General features: G+C 48.2%; 2 protein-coding genes across 2 annotated transcripts; one reads left to right on the forward strand and one right to left on the reverse strand.

Annotated features, from left to right (window-relative positions):
* Nucleotides 1–2653: 2653 nt before the first annotated feature.
* LOC120692764 (endo-1,4-beta-xylanase 1-like) lies at nucleotides 2654–5400 on the reverse strand. The gene is made up of 2 exons (XM_039976147.1): nucleotides 4736–5400; nucleotides 2654–4598 (listed from the first exon to the last, which is right to left on the reverse strand). Exons 1-2 carry the CDS (start codon nucleotides 5303–5305, stop codon nucleotides 2913–2915), a joined length of 2256 nt encoding a protein of 751 aa, XP_039832081.1. The 5' UTR covers nucleotides 5306–5400; the 3' UTR covers nucleotides 2654–2912.
* A 3743-nt stretch (nucleotides 5401–9143) lies between these two features.
* On the forward strand, nucleotides 9144–10622 carry LOC120687662 (EPIDERMAL PATTERNING FACTOR-like protein 2). The gene is made up of 3 exons (XM_039969690.1): nucleotides 9144–9430; nucleotides 9545–10188; nucleotides 10282–10622. Exons 1-2 carry the CDS (start codon nucleotides 9338–9340, stop codon nucleotides 9809–9811), a joined length of 360 nt encoding a protein of 119 aa, XP_039825624.1. The 5' UTR covers nucleotides 9144–9337; the 3' UTR covers nucleotides 9812–10188; nucleotides 10282–10622.
* Nucleotides 10623–20095: the final 9473 nt, after the last annotated feature.

A 20095-nucleotide genomic window follows, 5' to 3' on the forward strand; every position in this document is an offset into this window, starting at 1 on the left:
TAAGTCCGTGGAAAAGGAAAATAATTCCTAAAAGAGTTTAGGAATTCTATGTAGGTTGTAATGGACCTACAAAGAGAAATGTGACTCTAGAGGGAATGGTGAAAGATATAAAGCAAGGCTTGTGACAAAAGTTTCACACAAAGAGAAGAAATATTTACATGACACTACTTGACGTTTTGTCATGGAAAGAAAGAATATATGAGATACCACAAGAAGAAACTCATTTAAAGCCTTGAGATGGTGGTATCTAAAGTTCATAGAAATAGTAAGAAAAAAAATTTGGGTTTAAAGAGATTGAGGAGGACAATAGTTTTTAAGGAAAGTTTTAAAAGAAAGTTAAAGAATGGGAAATTTTATTTCCACTACTTAAAGATAACACCCTACCCACTAGTGGTGGTGTTAATATGCTATTTCAGATAAAGAATTCTTGTCCTCAAGTTTTTTATCTCGGTGGTTGGTTTTCGTTCTATGAATTGAAACTCATTGAGATAAAAAGAAAGGGGTATTATGGTTACAACAAAGGCATACTTAGAAAAGATTCTAAAGAGATGAAGTATGCATATGAGTAAACCTACGCCTGTTCCTATCGTCAAGGGTAATAGTTTTGGAAACGTTAATGTTCCAGGAACCAATGAGAGATGGAAATGGTTCCATAAGCTTTAGCTGTTGGAAGCTTTATGAGCGCGCAAGTAAAGAATTTACCCTGACATAGTTCATGTATCCGGGTTATTTTGGCAAAAGCTCAATCCAGATATAGATCACTGGAATGAAATTGAGAATATCGGCCTCATGCTAAGAAAGAAATAACTAGTGCTCTCAAAGGGTTGTGAGTACGAAAGTAGAGCTTGTGAAATACGTAGCGAAATCCACAATTGTCGCTAACTTTCGCACTTGGAGTTTTTGTGTGGAAAATCTCCAAAATAAAACAATTAACATCAATGTGATGCAAAGACATGGTATAGCATGATACGAGGCCGAGGGACAGGCAAAATGGTTAAGGGAAGCTGTATCCGGAGTTGATAATGGTTGACAACAGCAATAACCATTAAAGTAGTTTGCTCCTATGACAACGAGTCAAGTGTGGCGCCAAACACATTGACACAAAGTTATACATTGTAAAGGAAAAAGTCCGGAATCATGATGAAATGCATTGTGAGTATAAATGACAGAAAGTGTCTGCGGATCCGCTTGCTAAAGGCTTGCCGCCCAGTGTGTACAGAGAACACACAGTCGACATGGGTTTATGGTATAGCCTATGTTTTCCGGACAATAAAGGGCCCAAAGTTAAAGTACCTATTTCAGAACCGAGAGGTGTGTTGTAGCTGTTAAGTCTATCGGTTATTGACCGTGACGATGAAGCATGCTCATATGCACTAATCCGTGATGGAGTAGGTAAACAAAGAATAAAGAATGTTGAAAGTAAAGATTGAGATAAGTTAAAAGACAAGATGAGATCAAGGGGGAGAATGTTAGTATTGATCTCCACCATTTGGGCCCAACGGACCAAATGGACCCTGACTCGCGCCCTGATCGGGGGCGCTCAGCCCATGGAAGGCTGGTGGGCCCCCGTCGCGCAGCCCCATAAAAGGAGGTGAGGACTAGCGGCACAAGGCACGAGGTTCGCCGCAGCTACAGTTCCTACCATCCTAAACCCTAACCCGATCTAGAGAGGGGGGCTGTCAGCGACGGGAAGCTCCACCGTGCCGCGCCGTCGCCGCCACTGGCTCGCCGTCGACTACAACACCGCCAACCCTGCACTGCGCGTCGCTGCCCTAGCGCAGAACGCCACCGACGAACCTGTAGAGGCTACCAGCGAGGTATTTCTTCTACAGAAAGGGAGTACCACCCGCCGATCTACTCCTAGAGGTCCTAAAGAATTTAACACAGCGGTGGAACTGGGGAAGTATCAAGTTAGGAAATTTTTGAGACAGATAAAATCATACCCATTTTAAGCACAGACAAGAGTATTCTTTAAAAGGAAAACACATCTTAGCAGTGTAGTAGAGTCATGGCATACAACTATATATGCACCCACCAGGTTTTAAATCCGAGTGCTAATTGGTACAATTTACATGTGTATTAGTGTTGAAAAATTGTAGAATCTTCTTATTTATAATTCCAACAAAAAATGCCATACATAATGTCAACCAAATTTTAGTTAATTAGATTAGATTGCTTGAGAGATATAATATGAATATGTCACACATCTTAGTAGTGTAGTAGATTGTACGTCGTAGTTGGTAACTAATAAGTCTATCATGACTAGAATAAGATTTATAGAGTATTTATATTTGTTTCGTGTTTGAAAAATAAGTAGACAAGAGTAGCACAAGATAATAATTTTGATTATTTGTTAGCCAAAAATTTTCGTCAGCATTTATTATACACGTTTCTTAAAATTGATCTGTTAGTGTCATAAAATTCATAAAGCTGCCAACGGAATGTTTTTTATGCATGGAACACTAAAATTCTATTTTTTTTTAACGAAAGCTTGAAATCACTATTTATATGGCTATGGCGGCGAGAAAAACATCATATGTACATGTACATGTACAGTCCAAGGGGAAATGGTGAAAATGCATGATGCAGTGGTATTTCAATTCATTCAGGGGAAAAATAACCACAAATATAATTCAGATGCAAGTACTCTGCATAACACAATATATAGTGTAGCCATTCATTCCCCTTTGTGCATTTCTTGTGAATCTGTGATACATAAAACATGGGTATATATGTATATGAATATCACAAGTTGATAAACATACATATGTCGGTATATATGAATTTGATCATGATCAGCTAGCTGCTAGCCCCTTATTTCTTTCACAAGAGTAGTTAATAATGGGCAGGCAATAAGCTAGGGCGGGGGCCCTGCATATGTGATTTGAATGTGCACGCACGCATATTCCTCCTCACACTTTGATGTTGAGCACCAGGGGCGCGTCGTCCTTGTCGACGGTGAATGTCTGCGAGGCCTTGCCGGTGGGCGTGGTCACGTCGACGTGGTACTCGCCGTGGTGGCCGCGGAACCTGAACTCGCCGTTGTCGTCGGCGTGGCCGTGCGCGTGCGTGAGCCACTCGCGCTTGAGCTGCAGCAGCCGGCGGCCCGCCTCGTTGACCCGCCCCTCGGCGTCGACGAGGTGCGCGTCGTCGCGGCTCATGAAGAGCTCCCAGAACCCCCAGAGCATGACGCCCTCCACGGCCGGGTGCGCGTACGCCTCCCGCAGCACCGCCTCCAGGTCGTCGGCGCGGACGTGCTCGTTCGCCGACGACACGTCCACCTCCGTGAACCAGATGGGCAGGCCCAGCACGGCGAGCCGGTCCAGCGCCGACCGGATCACCGGGCCCACCGGGTTGCTGACGTGGCCCTGCAGCCCGACGCCGCCCACCGGCGCGCCCTGCTCCTGCAGGCCGACGATCTGCTGGATGTAGGCCTCCGGCGTGGCGCGGGTGTCGCACATGCTCTCGACGTTGTAGTCGTTGACGAAGAGCAGCGCGTCCGGGTCGAGCTCGCCGGCCGTCCTGAACATGGCGGCGCGGATGTCCTTGCCGAGCTTGTCCTGGTAGAAGGACCCGTGCAGCATCTCGTTGTTGACGTCGTAGTGCCTGAACTTGCCCTTGTACCGGGTGAGCAGCCCGGTGAGGCGGCTCTTCACGGCGGCGGAGAGGTCGTCGGCGGACAGCGTCTTCACCCACTGCTGCACGGCGTTGTCCACCTCCCAGAAGATGCAGTGGCCGCGCACGCCCATGCCGTGGTCGGAGCAGAGGCGGAGGAGGTCGTCGGCGTCGCCGTAGTTGACCTGCCCGCGCTGCGGCTCCGTCCAGTACCACTTGAGCTCGTTCCCGAACACCGCCCAGTTGAAGTTCTTGGTGAAGAAGTCGACGAAGTCCTCGTTGTCCATGTTGGTGCGCATGATGCAGGAGCCCAGCGGGAAGCTGTTGGACACCTGGCGCACGCGCACCTCCACGCCGCCGCCGGCCGGGTCCTGCTTGACGGCGCCGCCGTCGCTGCCCGTCACCTTCACCACGACGTCGCGCCTGCGCACCTTGTCGGTGAGCCTCCTGAGGGGCTTCACGCGGGCCTTGCGGTCCACGGGGAACACCTGGAGCCCGGCCACCATGAGGTCGACGCCGGCGTCGGGGCCCTGCACGTAGACCATGACGCGCGTCGCCGGCTTCGCCTCGACGCGGAACGCGCCGCCGACCTCGTACCAGCGCTCGTCGCGCGCCAGCACCTGGCCGCCGTTGAGCCACTGGCTGTCGACGGCGACGGCGACGTTGATGGTCTGCGGCGCGCCGCCGCTGGCCTGCGCGCCGACGCGGACCCAGGCGGAGACCTGGTACGTGGCGTAGAGGGTGAGCTTGTCGGTGACGATCTGCGCGGGGCCCATCCACGTCTGCGTGCGGTTGGTGACGTGGATGTGCTTGCCGTTGAGCGGCTCGTCGTCGTCCAGCGCCAGGGACTCCCGCGCCATGGGGGGCAGCACCCGCGGCGCGCCGTCGTGGACGGACAGCGTGCAGGGGCCCAGCGGGAACCAGCCGTTGAGGCCGTCGTCCAGGTTGCTGTTCTGGATGATGTTGGCGCCGTACTCAAGTTTCTGCAGCCAACAAGCATGTTGTCATCTTCAGAAGAAATACGTGAAGAAACGTGCTGGCGATTTTGCCGCACCACTGGGCACTGAGCAACTCCAGTGGCGTATGCTCAATGCGGATGCAAGGATGAACGACGGTTCACCTCGAAGTCCGGCGCCGGCGCCGGCGGGGCCTTCTGCGCGTGCTTGACCACCAAGCTGTCGAGGAGCACGTCGACGCCGGCCGGTGGGCCTTCGATGTAGATGGACGCCTTGGCCACCGTGGAGTTGAGCAGGATCTTCCCCTGCAGCTGCACCCACTCCTTGTCCGACACCTGCGACCTGCCGACGCCGAGGTACTGCTGCCTGCCGTCGGCGGTCTGCACGCCGAGCGTGGCGCGCACCTCGCACGGCGCCACGCCGCCCGCCGCCGCGTGGAGCCGCACGGTGGCCGTGGCCTCGTAGAGCAGCTTGCGCTGCATCCGCGCGGTCACGTCCTGCTGCACGCCGTTCCACGTGTCGGTCCGCCCCGTCGCCGCCACGAAGTACTTGCCGTTGGCGGGGAGCACCTTGCCGTCGTCCAGCGCGTCGTGCAGCTCGATCTTGCACCCGTTCCCCGCCCAGTTGTCCAGCCCGTCGTCGAACTCCGGGTTCAGGATGATGTTGTCGTCGCCGGCGCCGGCGCCGTCGCCGACGACCCCAAGCCCCGCCGCCACGTCGCCGCCGATCGCCATTGCAGTAACGCACACGCTGGATCGGATTGACCAGCACCAGCAGGCTGATTACTGTAAGAAGCTCGTCAGCTAATCGAGCTGGCTAATCTTGCGATGAGACTAGTGCGACGAACTGGCCGTATATATATACACGGATCGTCATCTCGACAGAGACACCACCAAATGAGCCTGGGATTTTAAGCTACGTAGCGGGGGAGAAATTCTCGCATCGGCTTCGTCTCGCCTTGACGAACACTTGATCTGCCTCTCGCTCGAGGTTAACGATGCGCGATCCACGAACGATCTGCCTTGGACCGGATGGTTGCTTCAGCTTAGGGGTTGAATCACCCGGCCGCGATCGATAATAATCCATCCGCATGATCCCAAGTCTTTCTTTCCTTTTCTCTTGAAAATCCATGATCTATCCCAAGCCTTGCACCGCAATATACGGCTCTCTCCAAGGACCTCTCGCTTTCGCCGGAAAAGCTCCGTGTGTGTGTGTGTGTGTGTGTGTGTGTGTGTGTGTGTGTGTGTGTGTGTGTGTGTGTGCGCGCGCGCGCGCGCGCGCGCGCACGGCGGAGCTCTGCAGGACGGGGGGCAGGCGTTGGAGTTGGAGTGAAGGGAGGGGCGGCGGGGCATGATCGGAACACACTGGCGCCAGTGGCTCCATCGATCTGGCTTTGTTTGCTGGGAGCGCGAAAGGGTAGTGGATTAGATTGTGTCCGGGCAAATGGGGATTAAGAGCGGCAAGATCACGGCAACAAGTAGTGTTTGGCCTGTGGAGGACGGCGGTCGTGTAATGCTAAAACTGGACGCGGCGGCGGTTGGGACGTCGCCGTCGCTGGGGAAGACGCTGGATCATCGCCGGGCTGCCATTGGCTTGCTGGAGCAGGGACCATACTATAACGGGAGACTTGGCTTGCTTCAACAGTTTTGGATTTCATTGTTTTTGTGAACACTGAACAGTGGGTGTGCGCAGAACATGCTCTCCCGTCCCAGTCTCCCGTCTCTCTGCGTGCCACAGGAAAAGTGAAGACAGGGAAGATTTCTATTGACCCTGCTGACCACCCGGTCCACGCGGCAGAAATATTGGGCTGGCTGGGTGGGCTGGCAGGTACAAGGCCTAGAAGATGAACGGGTGTACGCTTGTAGTGGGACGAAACCGGCCGATAAGAAAAGAGATGGGCCTCGACCCCGTTTCTAGTTTCCCGGCTGGTCGTCCAAAAAAAAAAGATCACATAAATTTCCTTTAAGCAGCTGCCATAATTCACCCAAAGAACAAAATCCTCTCGCTCTTCCCCCTTTCCACAGTACTCACAGGCGACCGGCGGGCAATCTCTCAATCCCGGCCCAATCCCGTCGATTCATCCCCTCCGGTGCCCTCGTCGGCGTCGGAGGGAGTGGCTCGGCGCGGATTCGGGTCCGGTTTGTACATACCTACTATCTATAGGCGTAGTTCGTCGGCTAGTAGGTTAGGGTTTCCCTAGGCGGCGGCGGCTAGGTTTCTACTCCCACCGAGGTGCGGCGGCGGGTGACGGCGGCGACAACAGCGTTGGCGTTGGAGGCGTCGGCTCCTGCGGTTGCACTTCTTGGAGGTTAGTTATCCTTCTTCTCTTTTGCGGAAGGGAGGAAGTCCTTCGTTTCTCCATGGGATTTCTGTCCCGGGCCATGGTCATGGCGCCGGTTTGGATCGGTTGGTGGGAGAAGTGTTCAGAATATTTTACTGCTACTCCTTGGTTCATCGGAGGAGCTTTTTGTCTCAGCTCGAATCGGATTCGGGTTGGTTGCTTGTTCCCACCTTCGGTGGTTCAGTTACCCTTTTGGGTTCTTCGTCGCCGGCGATGTGGGATTCCTGGAGGTCCTTGATGCGTCGGATCCCTCGTTGCCCGTCGATTGTTTTGCCGGCTCGTTCAGCGTTCCAACAGCATGTTGATCCTGACATGCCACTCAAGATGGCGCCAAAAAAACTTGTTCTTCGCAAGGGAGGTGGTCGGCATCAAGCTGGGACCGCCGGCGGCGAGAACGACCGGGAGTGCTCAAGGACTGGAATGTATTTTCTATTTCTTTTAAGGGTGTCTTTGCACTTTGGGCTGTAATCACCGAATATTAATGAATGAAATCCCGTTTTTCTAAAAAAAAACATAAATTTCCTTTATAAAAAGTACAGATACATCTCTATCCTATCTCTATCTCTATATTTATATCAATATTTATGTCTACTATTTCTAAAATAAGCAATATTGTCTTGGTCCATCAAAATCCTAATACAATCGAAGTCCGAATAATTAATCAGACTTCTAATAATCCTAATATAATCGAAGTCCGAACAATCAATGCGAATTCTAACAGAAACTCAAAAAAAAATCAATCGGAATCCCAATTAAAATAGGAACAATCAATGTCTCGCACACTCGCAGCACAACACGCTCTGTACACGAAGTAAATGAACACAAAATTGATAGTATTACACAGATATATTGACTTTATTCAGCTGGCTTGTTAGCCAACAAATCAGCAGTGTTTTTCTGTCACACCAAATCAACACTCGCCACAAACCACTAGCCAGCCAATAATTTTTTTCTCTCACAATAAATGAGCACCAGCTACACCTGTAGCAATGTACAGACACTATGCTGGTAAAGAGTAATGTATGAAATTGAATACTATCTGAGTTAAGATTTCAGTTGGATATATTATCTATTATCTTATTATTTGGCCAACAAACGGAGCTTCCACGTTCGCTCTCAAGGTCTAGAAATTCTCACGTTAATTGGAGAAAAAATAAAAAATAAAAATTACCCACCACTGACATTATGATAAAAATTAGCCTAAAATACCTCTATGCCTAATTAAAAATCATCCATCAATGCCATTATTAAAAATTAAATATAAATATCATTTAGCTATGTATCAGTTACAAACATATACTTTTAATAAAAACTAAAGCTAACAACAATCAATCAAAATAAAAAAATAAGAATAATTATATGCATAATATTATTAAAGCTCAACAAATCAAATTGTTATTATAGGTAGATTGTATTTGAATTGTTTTAACCAATAATAAAACAAAATTTACGAAACAGAGTGATATATGATAAAAAATAGTATAATTTTTAAGTAAGGATACAACGACATGCAAATTTTTGAATTTTCAATACTAGCCGCGCAAATGCGCGGGTTATATGCTTAGTTCTAATAAATGCAGCATAGAGGCGTAATTTGATTTCAAAATAAATAAAGAATTGACACTTGTTTTTGAAGATGGTGCGTGACCGGTCTATCAGATAAAAACGCCGTGTGATCTCACAAGGAATGGAGGATATTGATATACGCTTTGCTGCTTGCACATAGTATAATATAATGCATAGGATACATGGTAGTACATGTGCATGTACACTGGAAGAAAAGCAAGTTCAGCTGACAAAGGCCGTGTTTAGTTTCCTTGCAATTTTTTTTTGCAAAAAAATCTTACTAATTTAAAGTACTAAATGAAGTCTATTTACAAAAAAAAATTCAGATATGTTATAAATCGCTAGACGAATCTAATGATGCTAATTAATCCATGATTAATTAATAATTAGCAGATGGTTATTGTAGCATCAATGTTGCAAATCATGGCTTAAGTAGACTCATTAGATTCGTCTCGCGATTTACAGTCTATCCATGTAAAAAGTTTTGTAAATAGATTTCATTTATTACTCTATACATGTGTCGAAATTTGATGTGACGTTTTTTTTTTTACGTTTAGGGGTTTACGGGATCGGATCCGGACAGGGCCAAAGGGGAAAGAGGAGCTGGAAGCAGAGCCTGACGAGTCAGCTGTGTTTCTTACCACATGTCCTCTTCCTGCGAGAATCCGACGAACAAGCCGCCTCCTCGCGCGTCGCCTACACGGCCGCGCGCATAAAGCGCCCGCACGCGCATCGCTCTCTGAACTCTGAAGACGACTCGGCTGGTCGCCAACTTTTGCCTTTCTTCTCCATCATCGCCTCCACCCCCATTCGCCCGTCCCCCCACTAGCCTTTTCCGGTCGTCGACCTGCTTCATCAGATGGGCCATCTTTTCCTGCTCCTGCTAGCCCTCCTCCTCGCTGCTTCTGCGCACGCTTCCACCCATGGCCATGGCAAAGCTGCTTTCACTGAGGTCAGTGGTAATCAACAGTTACAGTGTGCTTAATCAGGTTACAGTTCAGTTATTGCTTAAACTTCTTTCAGTTTTTACTGATGGGAATTTCTGGTTTCTATCTTCTTTTGGTAGGGTAAGAGCATCGCGGGCATCATAGGCGTGATCGGATCAAGACCGCCGAGCTGCGCGGGGAGGTGCAGGTCCTGCGGCCACTGCGAGGCAGTGCAGGTGCCCATATCACCGCAGGAGCTGCAGAAGAGGAGGAAGAAGAAGCTCGGCCATGGCAGCAGGGCTGCTGCTGCTGCTGGGAGGGCGATGCCGGCCTCCTACGATGACCACTCCAACTACAAGCCGCTGAGCTGGAGATGCAAGTGTGGGCGGTTCATTTTGGACCCCTGAATCGTACTGCCCACATTGTTACAAGCAATCAGGCGAATCTTGTTGATATGATGTTAGTAATAGTATACCTCGGTCAAGATCTAATTGGGCCAAAAGGCCCAATCATAATCCAATTATTAACTCCTGTTAGTTGTTTTTGATCGGGAGGCAAACTCAGTCCATTTAAGGATCCGGCTCCAAAACTACATCACTATATAACCAAGGAATGTTTTTCCTAAGCGTGATTACTCATGAGATTAGCCGTCAAGGTTAGCTTATCTCTAATCTAACCGATCTCTAAGGTGCTAGAAGGCTTGGAAGCACGGTGCCCTCGATCTGCATCGACGTCAGATCTACTTCTACAACTACGGAGGCAATGATGAAATCGAAAGACTCTGGTCAGTTTAATCTAATTAATTCCGCATTTAAGTAATTAGTGATCATGATTAGACTAAGTTAAAATTCTGTTTATGATTAATTAATTCTAACAGCTGGTGACACTTCTCCACTCCGTCGCATGGTCGAGGTGTTCTCATGATTAGCGGTGATCACCAGAGAGCGAGTCGTCTTCATGATGCGCGTCTGGTTGCTCTTTTTGCTGTTCTTGGTTCATGATGCCACGGCCAGGCAAATGCTGCAATGAAGCAAAGTATTTGCAGTATGAGCTTGTTTTTTATATCAGTCAGTAGATGTACAGTGCAGCGTAAGATAGTGTATGATTGCACATTGCAGTGTTATCTAAGCTGGGTTTCAGTTTTGTTGTAACCTTCGTCAATCTTTGACCGCACTTCTCACTACTAGCAGCGTAGCCACTCTTGCCGGCTGATCTTCACTACTTAAATGTCTAGACATTTGTTAGACATCTGTTGCTCATGAGTCATGAAAACAGCAGCTGCACGGAAGCCGGGTGTTCTTCATTAAATTGTTCAAGTTCAACGGCGCTAGAAGCTAGAGCGGCAGAGCAGCATCAAGCACTGTGCCATGTGGCGCTAGCGGTAGCTAGCCCGGAGTATAGGGAGACACGGATACGCCACACGGCGCCCACGATTTGTCCCATCCGATTGAAAGCCCTCTTCAGTCTTCACTCTTCAGCTGCCGCCGCGAAAAGCGACCCGACCCAGCCCCATCTGGTCTGATCGATCAGCTTCAGCTCTGAGGTGTAGCACTGCTGGTTCCGAGCTCGCTCGCAACTCACGGCTAGCGTAGCATGGTGCAGTGCAGCGGACGATGCAGTGCAAGCAAAACAAACTTATGCATTGTAGGAGCTAGCTGGCTCGCTGGTGATCCTGCGGGGCGATTCCTTTCTTGCCCAGACGCGAGAGCACAGCGGCAGCGGCAGCAGGAGCAGGCCAGCAGGGAGTTGCTCCAAATGGTAACCTGGAAAGGCTTTTCGGCCCTCACTGTGCTTTGATAGCAAGCAAGCTGCCCAAACGGTGGGCTGCGTGCAGTCCGCGCATCAAAGTACGCGCGGCGCACTGCGCCGAGGGGCGCTCTTTTTTCCATGGCCGCGGCCGTCCTGTCCCTGTCCGTCCTGCAAAAGCTTGGATCCCTTGTGCCCGCTGGTTCTCACACTCCACATAGATGGTACTGGTTTACAGACTAATCCAGCACGAAACATCGATTACCCGAGATTATGGCCTTTCAACTTGATTCCGGAAGAACCCTACAGGAACAGTAGGAGAGTCGAATCCGTTTCGCGAATACTCGTCCCGTCGGCCCGGCTGGCTGCCGGCGCCGGCGACGCGTTCGGGCATTCCGGCCGCTGAGATGTCACTCGCAGTCGCCCGCCGGCCATGTACTAGTTCGTTCGTCGAAAGCTTTGCTGGCCTACTAGTCCAATCCAATACTCCTACAACACTAAACGCAGGCAGAGGAGCGGACCGGGGGCCGGGCTTTGGTGTTTGGACCCGTCGAATCCTGTCGCTAGCAAACGCGGCGGCGGCCTGTGTGTGTCGGGGGTACCACGTCGTCGTCGTCCAGCTCGTCCGGTCGCGTCGATCCGACCTGGCCCTCCTCTGCGGTCACGTCGTCCCCCCGGCCCCCGGCCTGCCGCTGCCTCCCTGATCTCTCCGGTCAGCTCAGAGCTCCCTGCCCGCGGCAGCGACATGGCCGGCCTCTCGGGTCGATCAGGGAGCGTACTGCGTACTACTCGTCGCTGTGCTGGTTGCGATCGGTGAGCGCTGCTGCTGCTGGCGCGGCTATTATTCCATTGCCCTCGTCGATCGTGCTCGTCCGTCCATCGATCGGCATAGTGACAACGCAGGCGCTAAGCTTAGCTTGGGAAACGTGCACGTTTGCAGCTCACCAGTTGCAGCCTCCTTGCAGCCTTGCATTTTACGTCCTGTCAAGGCCTTCTGCGCTGCCGAGCAGGGAGGTGATGCCTCGTCGATACTGTTGTGGTGAGCTCCCATAATATGTACAGAGAATGAATTTTGGTCAAACTCATATTTTATTTATTTCGAAATGCAATCAAATGTCATCGAAGAATGCAAACTCGCTGGTCGGCGAATTTCCGATCGATTATCAGTGACAGTCGGACTTTTCAACGGTTCAAACACCGCTTGGGTTTCACCCTCTCGTGAGTAGTGTGTCACCCATCAACCGGCTGCCTTTTCGGCGTAGTAATGTTTTTCAAAAGGTTGAGTAGAATTATAAAAGAGATATGGTAATGACTTTGTATCGGCCTGTCGTAATTTGGTTGAGCAGAACGGCCGGCTCGATCAGTATATTTCCGCACTGTTTAGAACCAACTAGCGCGCCGATTTTATTTTCCACCGCTCCTCTTCTCCTCCTGTGTTTCATTTTGTCTCCCCTCCCCACTCTGGTTCTTCTCTTTCTACCCTCTCACGTTCCACCCGCGAATCCAGCGGCGGCGCGCAGGAGGGCTAGGCGGCGGGCCGCGAGCGCTGCCACGGAAGGAAGAAGCTCCTCAGGCCTCGGGCGCCTGCCCTGCTCGCGGGAGGAGCTCGTCGCCGCCCTCCCTGAGTGCGCGCGCCGCACGAGAAGCGGCCCTTGTGGGAGCTGCACCGAGCCACGCCGGCTCCGGGTCCACGCGCTGCCTGGGGAAAGATGGAGCCGCCGCTCGCCAAGATGAAGGAGCCCGCGTCGTATCGAATCCGCCCGGAGCTTCGCACGCCGCCAGGGACGACACGCCGCCGCCGCCTCAGACTCGCGCGCGTGCGACCTCCTTGGAGCAGATCCACCAATGCGCGTGCCACTGGGTTCGATCTGCTCGGATCCGTGCCGCACGGGAGGTCCATGCGCTCCTGGGTTCCGCTGGTCCCGAGGTCGTCTGCCTCAAGGAAGAACCGCATCGCCGGCGAGGAGCCGCTCTAGGCGAGGGAGGAGATGCGCCCCTCTGCGTGCGCCTTGTAGCGCCCCTCCACAGTAGCGGTCGTGACCGTCACAATCCTAATTACGGGGGGAGAGCTTTGCGCGTGGGGCTGCGGTGGAGATGGCCTCCTCGTCGGCGTCCTCGATGCACCAAGTCACCATCACCCTAGCAGCCCGCAGCGGTTAGGTGAGCCACTCCATCACCATTCTCCGCTAGGGTTTGTTGTTGTTGATTTGGAAGCCGCTAAGCTGCTACGAGGTTGGCCACAGAGAAACGGTGACTGTCCTCAGGAGGCGAGACCCCAAACCAAAGCTTCTGCTCAGGGACATACACGGCAAGGCTGTGAATGGTAACACCCAGTTGCCAGTCTGATCATTCTATTACGCGCTCAGCAAGGTAGAGTGTCGCTAGAACCTGTAGAAATTGGAAACCAGTAGTCTTTTGAGTAAACAGTTAATTATCACATCTCTTAGGAAAGCACACCATAGATTTTAGTTTATAGATGATATGAACAAGACTATATTAATTATCTAATTATTAAACGTCAGAGAAAAACTGTAGCTACAGTTTATGCTTGTACTATTTTCGGTGCCTTTTGGAATTATTTCTCTATCAGGAAGGAATTTGTACTGTCTTCATTTTTCTAAGCGACAATGTTTATTTCAATAGGCAATAATGTGTTAAAACCAAAGGCAACTCAGCACATTTATCTAGGTAATTCTTCTAATTTTATATACACAACTCAATCCATTTATAAGCAATAATGTGTTAAGAATAAAGGCAATACAATGCATTTATCTAGGAAATAAGCCACCATTGAAATAACAACATGTATGCGGGAGTCTATGGTTTCTAGTTGCAGTAAGTCTTTTGCTATCTAGTTAGTAGTGCACTGTCATCTTATGTATATGCTTTGTCTAATGGTTTGTGAAACAAATCTGACTGCAGCCGAAGCAGACCCACGAGATCAAGGACTTCCTTCTCACCACGAGGAGGAAGTTGCCCATTCTGTGAAAATCAAGAGGAGCAAGGATGTTGTCAAGTTCAAGGTGCGCTGCTCCAAGTACTTGTATACCCTTTGCGTCTTCTGAGAAGATGAACAAGTTGAACCAATCTCTTCTCCCAGGTTCACACAGTTTTAATTCATATGTCATTGTTTTTGTTATGGTATATGAAAACTCAATGCTTCACTTAGTATTTGCTGGAATTAATCATTCATGCTTCTTATGAGCATCCCAGTGTTTAGGGTTGCTTCTTTTTTGCTTGAATTGATGCCATTTCTTTATTTGTAATTTTGATCAATTATCTGCCCCAGTGAAGATAAAGTTTCGATCCAAATATGATTGAAGATTTGGTTTAGCTTCAAGCCATCGACATGTCTTTTTGATTAATTAATGAGTGGCTTTGCGGCTAAAATTAGAACATGTTCTATGAGTTTTTCTTGTTTATTTTTACCATTAGGCAACATTCAAGCTCTTAGGCAATCGAGTCTAAGTAAATTGAGTCTTAAGCAAATCATGGTTATTAGTTGGGCAAAATAATATTTTTGATTAGGCAACTTTTTGCTATAGAGTAAGCAAAATAGTGCATTTGACTAAAGGCAATTTTTGATGAGCTTTTTTTAATTATAGGGCTCGCAAGGGCCATGCCGCCTGCATCGTGTTGCACCAGGGGGCACGCTCCTCTCTCTCGAGTGGTTGGTATACAATCAGTTTTGGGAGTTTTGCACTAGTATTACTGGCTAGGCAATAATGTGGTTCCAATTAGGCAATAATATATTTCTAAATAATAGAAGCATTTTCAGGACTTTCCTGTAGAAAATTATATCAATTACTAGAAGCATTTCATTACTTTCCAGTAGGCAAATACATCAAATACTAGAAACATGTTAGTACTTTCCAGTAGCCAAATAAATCAAATACTAGAAGCATTTTCAAAACTGTAAGCCAAATACCGTTATACTCCCAAAATTATCTGAGTTGTGTGGCGGCACGCGCTGAAGCTCCGTTGTGTTAGAGCTGGACACCGGTGTCGATGGGTATCATCGGAAATGTAAGCCAAATACCGTTAAGACTCCCACAATTATCCCTTCCCCACTCAGTTCCTCCTGTCATGGTAGTATTGTGCTAGATCCTACACTTTTTATGATATAAGCACCACAGGTTCTTTAGTTAGGCAATAATATTGGTAGAAATTAGGCAACAATATTATTCTTGATAGGCAATAATATGGGTTACGATATGTATTTTTTCTGCAGACGGTTACATGCAGCTTTTGCATGCCAAGCTGCAGAAACTGATGAATCATCATGTCGGAGATTGTTGATGCACATGTAGGAGCAGCTGCATCAGCACAGATTGTTGTGCTTGTGCCATAGCTGCAACAACATCATTAGATGCTAAATCATCATATAGTGTTATGTCTATCAATGTCTAAAATCTGATGCTCACCTTTCCATCTTGTGATTTGCATATGTTCATTATAGCATTTCTAGCATTTTCCTGACCACTTGTATTTTGAAGCTAAGTAGTTTAGGCATTGTATGAGTTCCATTCTTTCTCTGAATCTGATAAAACATAATGGATATAGTAGCATTGATGCAATTATTCTGAAGTGAGTAGCTACCTACTGAGAAGCATGAAGCAAAAATACTGATATTACTAAGTAATGTTGTTACCATTTCTTTTCCATAGTGGCCCGTTTCCTGTAAAACTTTGCTTTCAGCGGTAGGAAATAAGCTATTAGAAATTGCACTACCTTCAGAAGCTAGCACAATGTAACCAATATCATTACCATTTTTTTACCAGTTTGCCCTCTTTACTGCTATTTTTCTTTTTTCAGTACATCTTTAATATATTGTGTCTTGTACGGGCCAATCTAGTGTTTCATGTAGGCAGCACACTGTCTTCAACCCTTAGTGCTTTCCTCTAATTATGCATTATATTTTTTTCTTAAAAGCATTGCAGGTCATGGCGTGGTTATGAAGGGAGCAAATGTGCAGTCAAAATTGGTGAATTGCTTGTGATGTAGTGCAAATACACACATCATATTATAGTCTGCATATTAGAAATAATTGTTTGCAAGGTCCGAATTAGTTATGACCATTGCATTCGCAGGTCATGTGGTTGTGTCCAATATTTGAAATTGTAATGGGTATTTGTTAAGAAAACCAGATCAGGTTGCTTTTACACATAAAACTATGAGCAGAGTAGCTTGAAGTATAGACAAAGCTGTCAGAGAATTTGTGAGATGTTGTTTGACCAGAATTATGAGCAGTTCAGGTGCAGAAATGCATGAAGTGCAGTTTTTGAATTTTTTCTAGGCAAATTATGTACACTCATATGGAATAGTTAAATTTTCTGGATTACGTTTGCGTGGAGTGGGCGGTGGGGTGGCAGAAAGCATGCCTGTAGCGACAGTGCGTGTGACCGACATAAAGTTGATGGCTAAAAATGGAAAGCTAACAACGTTAACTTTCTTAAAGCGGTGCGGCCGTACGGCCAGCCTAATTTACGGCCGTAAATTAGCTGCCTCCAAGAGATATTAGTCACGATCCATTGCTACCCAGAGTCAGGAAAAAGAAGATGTAAATAGTGGGTGGGGGTCCTGGGGGTAGGAAGCATCCCTGATTTTTTGCTTCTTTTTTTTCCTTAGTGGATAAAAATCAGACGCATACCATAGTCCATAGCCTAGCGGGCAAAATTTTTGTCCTCTGGTAGCCGTCATCACGGGCCCGTAGAGCCTCCTGTTGCTTGGTGAAAGCCCAGGAGGCACCGGAGTATGGGCTGACAAACCTACCACCCTGACACTGATTCAGACCCATACCATACTTAAGGCGGGCTAGGCATTTGGACTTGTTGAGGCCCATTGCCAGCATTGCGGCGGGCACACCAGCTTTCTTGAAACCGATTTCTTGGTCCAGTCTGCCCTGAACTTGAAACCGATTTCTTCAGTTTTAGTACAATGCTTCAGTTTGCCTCACCTGATCTAGCTTCTCCGACGCGGCGGGGCTCGGCTCCGGCCGCCGCCTACGCGCAGGCGCAGTAGGGTGAGTTCAGCAGTTCATCTCCCAACTCTCCGATGCGGGCAGCCAGCACTCGACCGCTCGGCCGCTCAGTAGCAATTCATGTCAGTGATCTTAGGCCTCTGCTTGCTGCTGATAATGCATACTATGCTTGCAGTGACCGGCGGCCTGTAGCCCCGCTAATGGGTTGGAACCCGCACCATACCCAACCCCACCCAAAATTAACATATTTAGATACCCAACCCCACCCAATCCAATTAGTTAATTTCTCAACTCTAACCAACCCGCCCCATTATAAACGGGTAACCCATAAAAACCCATGGGTTCTACTATGCAGAGGAATTTAGTGGTTCTACACTTAATGTGAGGATCACATATATGTCTAGCCACACTATTTTGCACAGATTATCTGTCAGTCATATTGACTCATCTCTAAAAATTTCAGTCAATTTCGATAAAATTTTATAGTGTGAACGCGAGGTTTTAATTCCAGGGTCCGAGCCTTGATGTGGAGTCCACGTGTAGTTCTAGCCACGCTACTTTGCACAGAGTAGCTGCCAGTCGTACTGAGTCATTTTCAACAAATTTCAGTCAATTTCGATAAAATTTTATAGTGTGAACGCGAGATTTTAATTCTAGGGTCCGGCTCTTGATGTGGAGCCCACGTGTAGTTCTAGCCACGCTGCTTTGCACAGAGTAGCTGCTAGTCGTACTGAGTCATCTCCAACAAATTTCAGTCAATTTCGATAAAATTTTATAGTGTGAACGCGAGGTTTTAATTCTAGGGTCCGGCTCTTGATGTGGAGCCCACATGTAGTTCTAGCCACGCTGCTTTGCACAGAGTAGCTGCCAGTCGTACTGAGTCATCTCCAACAAATTTCAGTCAATTTCGATAAAATTTTATAGTGTGAACGTGAGGTTTTAATTCCAGGGTCCGGCTTTTCATGTGGGGCCCACAGGTAGTTCTAGCCACACTGCTTTGCACAAAATAGCTGACAGTCGTACTGAGTCATCTCCAACAAAATTCAGTCAATTTCGATAAAATTTTCTGATATAAACACGTGGTTTTAATTTCAGAGTCCAGCTCTCACGTGGGACCCACATTTATATAGTTATACTATTTTGTAAAAAGTATTCATTTCAACCCACCCCAACCCGCCTCAACCCGCATTTATATAGAACCCGCCCCGACCCACCCCATTAACTAATACAACCCATTTTAAACCATCCAAACACACTCCATTTCAAAACCCATCCCATAAAACTCATTTCAACCCAACCCATTAGCAGGCCTAGCGGCGTGCACGGGCGCACGTTCGGGGGTGTGGATGGCTGCCGTCTGCCTGCACGCTCGGCTTCCTCTGCGCCTAGCCTTCGACAGTACACCTTCCCGGCGGCGAACCTCGGCAGGTACCGTACGTCGTGAAATCGCAAATAGCACCAGAACAGAAGACATCGCGTACCCTAAGGATGATGATGGTCCAAAGGCCCGATTTCATGGCTCTGGTCTTTATATCTGTTCCATCTAGTTAGCATGCATCCGTTTCTTCTCCGTATGCAGTGATATCGATTATTGCGTAGACTAGCCTATCAACCCGTCCGCCCGATGAACCAATTAGGATTAATATAAAAATAAGACCTATAGCTAATATTTATAATTATCTATGTATCTAGAAAAATCAAAATAACTAATATAATTTGGGACATAGGGAGTACGAAGCTGTCACGAACTCGTCGGAGGAAATGGAAGAAATCGAGAGGAACAGAGGAGGAAGACGAGCGGGACAGGGAAGAACAGAGAAGAACTTAGAGAGGAGGAGTTCGAATAGGATCTTTCTTCATAACCGTCTCACGGTGTCAGCCACCGATCATTTATACAGCTCACGGTGTCGGCCCAACGGAGTCCAAACAAACGCTTAAACGGGCTAGGCCCAGATACAAACACTAGGGACGCAGCCCAGCACAGTGATTCAAATCTCTTGATCCTCTAATGGCGCCATCTCACTCCTTGTTCATGACATTCCTCCCCGGTTGAAATTCAGCTTGTCCCCAAGCTGGTGATGCTGGGAAACGACGAGCCAAATCACATTCCTCTTCCCAGATGGCCAATGCCGGAGGAAGGAGATTCCACTGCACGAGTAGAAGCTTGACAGTAGAGGAGCCTTGGCGCACGAACTTGCTGTCCAGAAACTTGATGGGCTCCAAAGCAGTAGCTAGATCAGTGCAAAGAGTGGAAAGATCGTTGCTAACCGAAGTAGAAGGAGGTACATGCTTCCTGAGTTGTGACACATGGACGACTGGATGTATCTTTGCATCAGATGGCAGGTCCAGTTTGTAAGCGACTTGACCAATGCGCTGAAGAACAGCAAAAGGCCCAAAGAACCGAAAAGCAAGTTTCTGATTGCCCCGAGCTGCCACTGAAGTTTGAATGTATGATTGGAGCTTCAGATAAACCAGATCGCCAACTTGGAACTCACGTTCTGTTCTGTTCTTATCCGCTTGATTTTTCATGCAATGTTGAGCACGCAACAGATGCTGCTGAATGAGCCGAGACAGGAGTTCACGCTCCTTAAGCCATGATTCCAAATCCGGTACTGAACAAGCTTGGAAGTTGGTGAGGCCAAAGTGGCGTGGGGGATGACCATAAAGCACCTCAAAGGGTGATCGACAAAGAGCAGACTGATATGATGTATTATACCAAAACTCAGCAATGGGTAACCACTTACTCCATTGTGTTCGGCATGAATGAACACAACATCTCAGAAAAGTTTCTAGGCATTGATTGAGTCATTCAGTTTGTCCATCACTCTGTGGATGATACGATGAGCTCATAGCCAGTTGAGTATAATTAAGTTTAAACAACTCCTGCCACACATGACTAGTGAAGATACGATCTCTGTCTGAAATAATTGTATTTGGGAGACCATGAAGCTTGTATATATTTGCC

The sequence above is a fragment of the Panicum virgatum genome, chromosome 9N (assembly GCF_016808335.1).
Source record: "Panicum virgatum strain AP13 chromosome 9N, P.virgatum_v5, whole genome shotgun sequence".
NCBI classification, from domain to species: Eukaryota; Viridiplantae; Streptophyta; class Magnoliopsida; order Poales; family Poaceae; genus Panicum; species Panicum virgatum.

Bases quoted from the DNA above. Each gene is read 5' to 3' on its own strand.
- LOC120687662 (XM_039969690.1), top strand. From the start codon at position 9,338: ATGGGCCATCTTTTCCTGCTCCTGCTAGCCCTCCTCCTCGCTGCTTCT. The intron at 9,431-9,544 runs GTCAGTGGTAAT...TTCTTTTGGTAG, and splicing joins GCAAAGCTGCTTTCACTGAG to GGTAAGAGCATCGCGGGCAT.
- LOC120692764 (XM_039976147.1), bottom strand. From the start codon at position 5,305: ATGGCGATCGGCGGCGACGTGGCGGCGGGGCTTGGGGTCGTCGGCGAC. The intron at 4,599-4,735 runs GTGAACCGTCGT...TGTTGGCTGCAG, and splicing joins CGCCGGCGCCGGACTTCGAG to AAACTTGAGTACGGCGCCAA.